The sequence below is a fragment of the Vigna umbellata genome, chromosome 9 (assembly GCF_029865625.1).
Source record: "Vigna umbellata cultivar VRB3 chromosome 9, Vumbellata_1.0, whole genome shotgun sequence".
NCBI classification, from domain to species: Eukaryota; Viridiplantae; Streptophyta; class Magnoliopsida; order Fabales; family Fabaceae; genus Vigna; species Vigna umbellata.
In genome coordinates this window covers 40616298-40627545 of record NC_142173.1, presented here as the reverse complement: position 1 = coordinate 40627545, position 11248 = coordinate 40616298, and the positions used below count along the sequence as shown (strand labels likewise).

Sequence of the window (11248 nt, the reverse complement as noted above, 5' to 3'; positions counted from 1 at the left end):
TTTAAGGTTGGGAGTGGTGGACGACAAAGTTAGTTATCATACCTGGATCCTGGAAAGGGTAAAGGAAGTCAAACTGCCTTTCAAGCCAATCAGCGATCAGCCAGTTGATGAAGGGTCCTCCCAAGACCTAGAGAGCGAAGAGGTGAAGGGGTTGAAAATAGAGATGGAAAAACTGAGGGAGAAGAATGCTAGGTTGAGAAAGGAATTACAAGCTGCGCGCAACGATTTCGTTGATATGAGGAATGATAAAGAAGAAAAAGCACAGGCCTATGAAGAAATTGTCAGAAGTCAGAAAGCCGAAAGAGATTATACATTCCGACTGAAACAAGATCTTGCAGCTGCAAGCAAGGAGCTCGCCATGAGAGTGAAGGAGAAGAATGCGGCGTTAGAAGAGGGAAAACAGTGGAAGCACCTCTACGAAGAAGCCAAAAGAGATAAGCGAGAGGCCCTGAAAAGACTAAGAGAAGCGCAGGTTCAGGTAGAAAAAGCGGGGCACGAGATGAAAGAAATGGCCGTGTCTTTTGAGTCAGATATGAGCCAGGAGCGTTGGAAGCTAGCAGAAGCAGAAGAAGAGCATCGAACCATGATAAAACAAATGGAGGAGTACATTGAGGAGCAAGAGGAAAGGTGGAGGTCGACGGAGTTCGAAGAAAGGCATCAGGCTTTGGTAAAGCGAATGGAGGATCACATCGCCGAGCAAGAAGTGGTTGTGAGACATTGGAAGGAAAGTTTCTCCCAATTGGCGGCCTTGGCAAACGAAGCAATTGAAGACATCCCCAAGATGGTGTTGGACGCCGAAGCGAGTATTCATTTTTATAGCCCGCCGGAAGAGATAAAACTTTTTGTTAATCATTGTAAATGGTTGGTAGGCGAGATGAAATCCTTTATCGCTCGAGCTCGAGCGTGATGTATTTTGAGATCCTTGTGTCTCGTTTTCTTTATGCGATGTATTGAACTGAGTATTTTAATGAAAGATATGGAAGGTTTGTCTGGTATCAACTTGTATTGATTTCCATCAGTAATGTCATCGTGGATCTTGTGATTTCCACCTGTTACCAACATGCATCATGTTTTCTTTATTTCGTTCTCATCTAATTTAAAGTTAATCAAATAATAAAACAGTACAAGTGAGGAAAACAACGGCCAATTTTCCGCGACATCCCTACAGGACTCGAGCCAATTCAAGGATAATGGAAAGCTGGGAGGAGTCGCAAGAATCCATAAAGCCGAAGTTAGCCAGTTGAAAGACCAGGTTGGCCAGATCTTGGCTGCCCTTGAATCCTTGAAGACTACTGCAGAGTCTTCGTCCGCACAGATCGGAGGAAATGCCCATTTTTATCCCCCGTTGTTGAACACCGCCAGCCAATCGATACCTTTCCCGCCATATGGGTTACCCCCAGGTTACACTCCTCCCGTAGGAGAATACTTAGAAACAGAGCATGCATCTTTCTCCTTTCCCACAACTGTCAATGTACCGCCAATCGGCACTCAGGGACCCGTCTCCGTGTCAGCTCCCATGGTGAGTGCACAAGGGAACGAAACAAACACAGTTGAAGGGACACGAGTAACTGCAATGCCGTACGTGGTCGCTAATCATGAATCTTCAGCTAGGGCCGCATCGCAAACCGCAGTGCATGGGAGAATCAGTGACCTTGAAGGAGCTAAAGGCAGGCTGGAGATTCTTGAGGAAAGATTGAGGGCCATTGAAGGGGTGGAAAGCTACGGCTTTGGAGATGTTGCAAGACTAAGCTTGGCCCCTGGTGTGAAAATACCGCATAAGTTCAAGGCGCCGGAGTTTGAGAAGTACAAGGGTAGTACATGCCCTAAAAGCCATCTGACCATGTATTGTAGAAAGATGGCTGCGTACGCCTATGATGACCCGCTACTCATCCACGTTTTCCAAGACAGTTTGGCTGGGGTGGCGCTAAACTGGTATACCCATTTAGAGCCCTCTAGAATTCGTTGTTGGGCGGATCTAGCTGACGCTTTTGTGAAACAATACGTATACAACACGCATGTTGCACCGGACCGTCTGCAGTTGCAAAATATGGGGAAGAGAGACAATGAAACTTTCAAGGAATATGCCCAACGGTGGAGAGAATTGGCCGCGCAAGTTGAGCCACCTTTGTTTGACAGAGAGATGGTGGCAATGTTTGTAAATACTCTTCAGCCGCCGTTTTATGAACATATGGTGGGGAACGTGTCCGTCAATTTCGCGGATGTCATCATAATTGGCGAAAGGATAGAAATTGGGCTGAAAAACGGGAAAATTGTGTATGGCCCGCCCGCAGCTACAAACTACAAAAAACCCGGTTTCAATCCGGGAAAGAAGAAGGAAGGGGAGGTGCATGCAGCCTCGATAATGCCTGCGTGGAGAGGTCAGGCTCCCACTCATGGTTATCGACCATACTTAGGCCAACCCCCCTATGCAGCTAACGCCTCGTTCGATCATCAAACTAGGCCACAACAACAACAAGGGTATTATCAACCACCGCGAGTCCCAACTGAAGCGTGGAGGGCCGGGGCAAACGCGGGTCCAAATATCAATGCGGGTCAAAACACCAACCCGAGAAAGAATCAATTTGTTAATTTCACCCCCATCCCTATGACTTACACGGAGTTGTTGCCTCAACTTGTAAAAAAGGGTTTGGTTGCCATTTGCCCGATGAAGCCTGTACAACCTCCATACCCAAGGGGTTATGATGCAGATGCCAAGTGTAGTTACCATGGAGGAGGCATTGGTCACTCAACCGAGCGGTGTGTGGCTTTCAAGTATAAGATACAGGCTCTAATCGACTCTGGTTGGCTAAAGTTTCAAGAAGATAAGCCTAGCATCGAGGATAACCCATTGTCCGGGCATGGGAGTACCTCGACGAACGCCATCGAGGCCGGAAAACAGGAGTTGATAAGGGATGTGAGTGAAATCCGGAGTTCTAGGAGGTTTATTTTCGAGGCGTTGTTAAAAGTGGGCCTAGTGAAAGGTGATTATGATATGGGTACATCATGTGCACTTCATCCAGATGCTGAGCACTCTATTGAAGAGTGTATTGAATTAGAAGATATTCTGCAAGACCTGCTTGACAGAAGTTTGATGCAAGTATGCCGCGAGGATAAAGAGGAAGAAGTGTTTGCACAAACTGGTGGGGAATCTGATGTAACTCTACCGGAACCGCTGGTGATACGTTTCAGTAGAACCACTCCTGCACCGATGACTGAAGAAAAACCGTCTGTGGTTATCTGTGTCCCATCCCCCTTTCCTTACAAAAATGAGAAAGCTGTCCCTTGGAGATATGGGGCATTTGCGTTAGGAGAAGGAAAGGGTGCTGACCCGGCCATTGAAAACATATCGGCATCGGGGGAATGACGAGAAGTGGTCGAATCTTTACACCACCAGAGCTGACAAGAGAGGGAGCCAACAATAAGGAAGCAACAATGACCGCAAAAGCTAAGGAGTTCTTGAAAGGGAAGGGTGTACAAGAAAAAGAGACCCCTGACGAAGGAGAGAAGAGAGAGATATCCGAAGAAGAGGCTTGCGAGTTTTTAAAGTTCATACAACAGAGCGAGTACAAGGTGGTGGAACAGCTAAACCGCATGCCTGCCCGGATCTCCTTGTTAGAACTGCTCATGCATTCTGCATCTCACAGGAAGTTGTTAATGAAGATACTTAGTGAGGCCCATGTGGAGCAAGGTATTTCTCTGAACAAGTTTGAGGGCATTGTTGGCAATATCGTTGCTAATAATTACCTCACCTTTACCGATGAGGAGATACCTATTGAAGGCAGGGGGCATAACAAGGCTCTTCATGTCTCTGTGAAATGCCTGGATCACGTCATAGCGCGTGTCTTGGTGGACAATGGCTCCTCTTTGAACGTCATGCCAAAGTCAACATTGGAGAAGCTACCCTGTGACGGAATGCATATGAGGCCAAGCTCAATGATTGTGAGGGCGTTTGACGGTAGCAAGAGGGAAGTCATGGGCGAAATAGAGTTGCCGGTCCAGATTGGCCCATGTGTGTTTCAAATAACCTTCCAGGTCATGGATATCCTCCCAGCCTATAGTTGTTTATTGGGTCGCCCGTGGATCCATTCTGCAGGAGTTGTACCTTCCACACTGCACCAGAAACTGAAATATGTCATGGGAGATAAGCTAGTGATAGTTTCTGGAGAGGAGGATCTCCTTGTGAGTGGGCCATCCTCTGCCCGTTATATAGAAGCAGCCGAGGAAGCTCTCGAGACAGCTTTCCAATCATTGGAGATCGTGGGAAACACCTATGTGGAACCATTTCCAGTAAACCCATATCTGTCATGTGCCTCTATCATGGCGGCCAAGGTCATGCTGAAAGAAGGCTATAAGTACGGGAGCGGTTTAGGCAAGCACGGACAGGGGCGGACATCCCCATTGGAGGTGGTCGAGAACAAAAGCAGGTATGGCCTAGGGTACAAGCCCAGCAAGGGGGATAAGAAGAGGCTGATCGAGGAAAGGAGGGAGCGTAGTCTGGCTCGGATAGAACGACGGGAACCAAGGACGAGGAAGATTCACATTTGTGATATCAAGGAGAGTTTTCGCAGCGCTGGATGGGTGAACACTAGCCTTATAGCGGTCTTGGAAGAGGAAGATGGATCTGAAAGCTCGAACTTCGTGTGGGCTTGCTCACCAGATGCGCGGCTCAGCAATTGGAAGACTGTGGATTTACCTGTGATGTTTAATTCGAACGAAATGTAATATATTAATTGATCCTATCGCTTTACCCGGGGCTTTAGGATTCCTGACTTACGGGTTGACGCTTTTATTTTGCTTTCAGTGTGATATTTGAATCGTGTTTATCCTCATTTAGCCTCCTCCATCGTTTTTTTGTTTATTTATTCTTTTTTCAAAAACTTAAATAATGCAGATATGACAATGAATATTTTGAAAATAACAATGTCGATATCCCTAATCTGGAGCACCCTGTCGATGATACGGAAGATGATTATGAAGATGGTTCGGAACCCTCTCCAGAACTAATGAGGTTAGTGGAACAAGAGTCTAAAGAAATAAAACCCTATCAGGAAGATGTCGAAATACTCAACTTGGGTGAGAAAGACGAGATAAAAGAAGTCAAGATCGGCACAACCATGAAAGAGGAAATAAGAGAAAGGTTGCGTGTCCTATTGAAGGAATTTAAGGACGTGTTTGCTTGGTCGTACAATGATATGCCCGGTTTGGATACCGATATCGTGCAGCATAAACTCCCTCTTAAGCCGGAATGCCTCCCGGTCAAACAGAAACTAAGGAGAATGAAGCCTGAGATGTCTTTGAAAATCAAGGAAGAGGTGCAGAAACAATTTGATGCAGGATTTTTGGCTGTGGCGAAATACCCGCAATGGGTGGCGAATATCGTACCAGTACCCAAGAAAGATGGTAAAGTTCGAATGTGCGTTGACTACCGTGATTTGAATCGTGCAAGTCCAAAAGACAATTTCCCACTACCGCACATCGACACTCTAGTCGATAACACAGCCAAGTTTTCGCTATTTTCATTCATGGATGGTTTCTCAGGATATAATCAGATCAAAATGGCGCCAGAAGATATGGAAAAGACAACCTTTATCACGCTGTGGGGAACTTTTTGTTATAAGGTGATGTCCTTTGGGCTCAAGAATGCCGGGGCAACATATCAAAGGGCGATGGTGGCACTTTTCATGACATGATGCACAAGGAAATCGAAGTTTACGTGGATGACATGATTGCAAAGTCTGAATCGGAAGAAGAGCACGTTCTCAACTTGAAAAATTATTTGAGAGATTGAGAAAGTATAAACTCAGGTTAAACCCCGCCAAATGCACGTTTGGAGTGAAATCTGGGAAATTGTTGGGTTTTGTGGTTAGCCAAAAGGGGATAGAAGTGGATCCTGATAAGGCGCGAGCGATAATAGAAATGCCTGCGCCTAGAACAGAAAAGGAGGTTCGAGGTTTTTTGGGTAGACTGAACTACATTGCTAGATTCATCTCCCAATTAACCGCTACGTGTGAACCAATGTTCAAGTTGTTACGAAAGGATCAAGCTGTGGTTTGGAACGAGGACTGTCAAGCCGCTTTTGAAAAAATCAAACGATACCTGCAAGACCCTCCCGTATTACGTCCACCTGAGCCAGGAAGACCACTTATTTTGTATTTGACTGTGTTGGATAAGTCGATGGGTTGTGTGTTGGGTCAACACGATGAAGCTGGGAAGAAAGAGCACGCCATATACTACTGAGCAAGAAATTCACAGACTGCGAACAAAGGTATTCGTCGTTAGAACGAACTTGTTGTGCATTGGCGTGGGCTGCTCATCGCTTAAGGCAATACATGTTGAGTCACTCAACCTGGTTGATATCCAAGGTGGACCCTATCAAGTTCATTTTTGAAAAGCCTGCTCTTACTGGAAGGATAGCTCGGTGGCAAATGCTATTGTCAGAATATGACATCGTGTATGTTACTCAGAAATCCGTCAAGGGGAGTGCGTTAGCAGAATACCTGGCTCATCAACCCATCAGCGATTATCAGCCAATGCAGCCCGAATTTCCCGATGAAGATATCATGGCTCTATTCGAAGAAGGTAGAAAAAACCGGACGAAGAAACGTGGACATTATTATTCGACGGAGCCTCGAATGTGATGGGGCATGGCATAGGGGCAGTTCTCATCTCTCCAGAGCATCAGTACCTACCTATGACGGCAAGATTATGCTTTAATTGCACAAATAACATTGCAGAATATGAGGCCTGCGCTATGGGTATTCGGGCGGCAATAGAGTCCAAAGTGAAAATTCTGGATGTATATGGAGATTCAGCCTTAGTCATCCACCAGTTAAAGGGAGAGTGGGAAACTAGGGATTCGAAATTAATTCCTTACCAAGCTTACATCAGGGGATTAATGGAGTATTTCGACGTCATCACATTTAACCACATACCGCGGGAAGATAATCAATTAGCAGACGCTTTGGCTACTTTGTCTTCGATGTTTGAAGTTGACCAAGATGCAGAATTACCAATGATTGAAATGAAGTGCCATGCAGAGCCAGCATATTGCCATTTCATCGAGGAGGAGGTAGATGGTAAACCTTGGTATTTTGATATCAAGCACTATCTTAAGACCCGAGAATATCCTGAGAAGGCATCTGAAAACGATAAAAGTCGTTAAGGAGGTTGGCTGGCAGCTTTATTTTAAATGGGGATATTTTATACAAGAGAAATCATGACATGGTTCTCCTCAGATGTGTGGATGCAAAGGAAGCCGAATGATACTGAAAGAAGTGCACGAAGGTATTTGGCACACACATGAATGGGCATTCAATGGCCAGGAAGATCTTGAGAGCTGGTTACTTCTGGTTGACCATGGAAAATGATTGTTGTACACACGTGAGGAAGTGCGAGAAATGTCAAATGTATGCAGACAATATCAATGTGCCGCCCACGACCTTGAACGTGTTGTCTGCACCGTGGCCATTTTCAATGTGGGGAATAGATGTTATCGGAGCTATAGAGCCAAAAGCGTCAAATGGCACCGTTTCATACTAGTCGCGATCGATTACTTCACCAAGTGGGTTGAGGCTGCTTCTTATGCCAACGTGACTAGAAAAGTGGTGACCAAATTCATAAAAAAGGAGTTGATCTGCAGATACGGGTTACCTAACCAGATTATCACTGATAATGCCACCAACCTAAACAACCAGATGATGGCGGAATTATGTGAGGAGTTCAAAATTCATCATCTCAATTCTTCCCCTTACCGTCCAAAGATGAATGGGGCAGTAGAGGCTGCTAATAAGAATATCAAGAAAATTGTGCAAAAGATGGTAGTCACCTATAAAGATTGGCACGAAATGCTTCCTTTTGCTTTGCATGGATATCGTACATCAGTACGAACGTCAACTGGGGCAACACCTTTCTCGCTCGTGTATGGCATGGAAGCGGTACTTCCATTTGAGGTGGAAATCCCATCTCTACGAGTTTTAATGGAAACCCAATTGGAGGAAGCTGAGTGGGTTCAAACTCGGTTTGACCAGCTCAATCTCATTGAAGAAAAGAGACTAACAGCGGTGTGCCACGGACAATTGTACCAAAGAAGAATGAAAAAGGCTTTCGACAAAAAGGTGCGCCCAAGGGAGTTCCACGAAGGCGAACTGGTGATAAAGAAGATTTTGCCTATACAAAAGGATCACAGAGGCAAGTGGACCCCAAACTATGAAGGACCATTTGTAGTAAAAAAGGCATTCTCTGGAGGGGCACTAATCCTCACAAGGATGGATGGAGAGGAGTTACCTTTACCGGTTAATTCTGATGCGGTAAAAAAGTTTTACGCATGATGATTCCGCGATAGGGGATGCCACTAAGGGATATTAACACTGTTTTTGAATTATGTTGTATTCTGTGTTACTTCATTCAATAAATACCATACGGTTTTATCCATTATTCAACTTTTCCGATTTTTCTTTCGACACGATTCATGTCGCACTGGGTTTTAAAGTAAAGTAAGGAAAAAGAAAGTGATAATAATTAAAGCATCACAGGTATATCCATCGAGCACGAACTCGTTCCTGAGGGATGTCGTAAAAAAAAAAATAATAAATAAAAAAAAAAAGACACATGTTGAATTCGTTGTCAATAATGTCTGCCGAGGGCATAGTACTTTCGAAAAGCAAAAGCAAACAAAGTTTTGAAAAATGCTAGTGTTGAGTCTTTTCTTGATTCATAGTAACTAGTGTTCTTTTCCTACTGAAGCATCTGCATTCATACTACTTGAACCCCTAGCTTTCTCGTTCCCCTTTAAAGTAGAGGATTGTCATGAATATAATACTGGGGCAGTTTTCATCAGGACACGCGTACCCAATGATCCGTCGATCGGGGAGAAAAATAAGAAAAAAAAAGAAAGAAAAAAAAGAAAAAAGAAAATTAAGTTGATTTGTCAATCGCTGCAGAGTTTCACTTCAGGTTTAAGGTTGGGGGAAGTAGGGCGAGCAAGCTTCAGAATGACGTGTGGCCATTTTTCTTCACTCAAGTGATAAAAGAAATTTATCCAGTTGCACCCCTTTGAGCCGTAAGTTATAACTGTTTTTCTTCATCACCCTCAACAAGAATCATTAGCATATCGATGTCAATCCAAAGGAACGTCAGGGGCATCCAAGTCAAGGAGAAGATTTGTGGAAAAGAGAAATGAAAAAAGAAAAGTTTAAAAAGGGTCACAGTAGAGGCAACGAGACGAATGAAGAAAAAAAAGAAAGCCAAAGAAAAAAAAAGAAAAAAAAAAAAAAACAACAAACAAAAAAACAAAACAAAAATGATGAAAAATAAAAGGACGTCCGAAGTTCCAAACTCCTAGAGACAGTTGACTCGACACTTGCAGATGATTCTTGTTAAGACAATTCGACCGTCAAACACTTATTTGGGCCTTCATTATCCGTTTCTTTCAAAACCCTTTGACCTTTAGCCACGGTACAAGCCAATTAAAGTCCACGCCGACTGAAGAATGTTTGTCCTGATTTCTCATGAACTTAACTCTGGAACGAAATGATGTGGTGAATGACACGATCACTAGAAGAAGAGAAAAGCAGCATAAAGGAAAAATGAAAAAATATAATGTGAAGTCTTCCCGTCAAGAGAATCGTCAAACTAGGGCATTCCTCCCTACCTAGACCTGTCCACCTCTCCAAATCACACTTATTGTGCACAGCAAAGTTGGGGCAGGCTTGTAAGCCTTGATTGTTGAAATATTAACGACATCCACAAAACCATCATCCACAAAACCATCATTCACAAACCGTCATTCAGCCATCCACTTTTCATAACCATTTCTCACACTTTCTCGGGTTCAAGCTAGTTTGGATGGCAAAAAGCGATAAAGGGAATTTGAACCAATAGTTACACTATTTTCCTTTTCATCAAAGGGCTCACCATTTCTCGACATTATTTTCAATGAATGCATTTTGAATGTACATCGAGTTTGATGACAATATTGACAACGGGTTCCAAACATGGAATTTTCAAAAAAATAAAATAAAATATAACAAATAATGAAAAAACAAAAGAAAGAAAGAAAAAAAGGAGAGCAAGAGAAAAGAACGAAATAAAGGTCTCATGTGTTTATGCACTCATGCACCCTCGTGGCATTACATCATACATTTCATGAGAAGCAAGGAAAAACGTTTGAAAAATCCTTAAGGGGAAAGAGAAGTAGTGAAAGTTTAACACAACCTTTGCTTCTAAGTCTCTTCAATGATCGGCTCAGTATCTACTGATGTTTCAAAATTTGAATACAGGTTTTCCTTCTACGACGGCGCTCCTCTGTAGGACAATCGTCGAACCTTGATTACACCTCATTCTTCTCCATAGGGTTGTTACACCCTCCACGAGGTTGTTACACCTCATTCATTATCCATAGGGTTGTTACACCCTCCACGAGGTTATTACACCTCATTCATTCATCCATAGGGTTGTTACACCCTCCACGAGGTTGTTACACCTCATTCTTCATCCATAGGGTTGTTACACCCTCCACGAGGTTGTTACACCTCATTCTTCATCCATAGGGTTGTTACACCCTCACGAGGTTATTACACCTCACTCATTCATCCATAGGGTTGTTACACCCTCCACGAGGTTGTTACACCTCATTCTTATCCATAGGGTTGTTACACCCTCCACGAGGTTGTTACACCTCATTCATTATCCATAGGGTTGTTACACCCTCCACGAGGTTATTACACCTCATTCATTCATCCATAGGGTTGTTACACCCTCCACGAGGTTGTTACACCTCATTCTTATCCATAGGGTTGTTACACCCTCCACGAGGTTGTTACACCTCATCTTTCATCCATAGGGTTGTTACACCCTCCACGAGGTTGTTACTCATTCATTCATCCACGAGGTTGTTACACCTCATTCACTTATCCGCAGGGTTGTTATACCCTCCACGAGGTTGTTACACCTTATTCACCCATCCATAGGGTGGTGGCACCCTCAGAATTCCCTGTTGTTTCTTGTTCATTTTGAAATCCAAACGAAATTAGTGTTTCTTTCTTTACTTAGCTTTTACTTCAATAATATGAAAATATCAAATTTTCATATTATCCAGTAATATCTAAGTAAAGAGGGGCAGCTGTCAACACCCAATTTCGTCCGGATTGACTATAATAGGTTTATTTTATTTTATGTTATTTTCTTTCATTTTTATTTTTAATTTATACTTTATTTTTACCTTCTTATTTATTTATTATTTTATTATGTT

General features: G+C 43.5%; 3 protein-coding genes across 3 annotated transcripts; all 3 read left to right on the top strand.

The window, feature by feature from the left end:
• The first annotated feature begins 583 nt into the window (after positions 1–583).
• Positions 584–3364, top strand: LOC148193538 (uncharacterized). Its single transcript, XM_088099447.1, has 2 exons — positions 584–861; positions 1123–3364. Exons 1-2 carry the CDS (start codon positions 584–586, stop codon positions 3362–3364), a joined length of 2520 nt encoding a protein of 839 aa, XP_087955573.1.
• Positions 3361–6237, top strand: LOC148193537 (uncharacterized). Its single transcript, XM_088099446.1, has 5 exons — positions 3361–3688; positions 3779–4695; positions 4944–5529; positions 5619–5733; positions 5805–6237. Exons 1-5 carry the CDS (start codon positions 3361–3363, stop codon positions 6235–6237), a joined length of 2379 nt encoding a protein of 792 aa, XP_087955572.1.
• A 188-nt stretch (positions 6238–6425) lies between these two features.
• LOC148193536 (uncharacterized) lies at positions 6426–10327 on the top strand. The gene is made up of 4 exons (XM_088099445.1): positions 6426–6579; positions 6735–6840; positions 7640–8187; positions 10278–10327. The coding sequence occupies exons 1-4, from the start codon at positions 6426–6428 to the stop codon at positions 10325–10327; spliced, it is 858 nt and encodes a 285-aa protein (XP_087955571.1).
• Positions 10328–11248: the final 921 nt, after the last annotated feature.

Excerpts from the sequence above, each read along its gene's own strand:
- LOC148193537 (XM_088099446.1), top strand. The coding sequence starts at position 3,361 with ATGACGAGAAGTGGTCGAATCTTTACACCACCAGAGCTGACAAGAGAG. Across the intron at positions 5,530-5,618 it reads GCTATTTTCATTCATGGATG|GTGATGTCCTTTGGGCTCAA; the intron begins GTTTCTCAGGAT and ends TTTTGTTATAAG. Across the intron at positions 5,734-5,804 it reads GTGGATGACATGATTGCAAA|GTTAAACCCCGCCAAATGCA; the intron begins GTCTGAATCGGA and ends GTATAAACTCAG.
- LOC148193536 (XM_088099445.1), top strand. The coding sequence starts at position 6,426 with ATGCTATTGTCAGAATATGACATCGTGTATGTTACTCAGAAATCCGTC. Across the intron at positions 6,580-6,734 it reads CATGGCTCTATTCGAAGAAG|AATATGAGGCCTGCGCTATG; the intron begins GTAGAAAAAACC and ends ATAACATTGCAG. Across the intron at positions 6,841-7,639 it reads ATCCACCAGTTAAAGGGAGA|ATACGGGTTACCTAACCAGA; the intron begins GTGGGAAACTAG and ends GTTGATCTGCAG.
- LOC148193538 (XM_088099447.1), top strand. The coding sequence starts at position 584 with ATGATAAAACAAATGGAGGAGTACATTGAGGAGCAAGAGGAAAGGTGG. Across the intron at positions 862-1,122 it reads TTTGTTAATCATTGTAAATG|TACAAGTGAGGAAAACAACG; the intron begins GTTGGTAGGCGA and ends ATAATAAAACAG.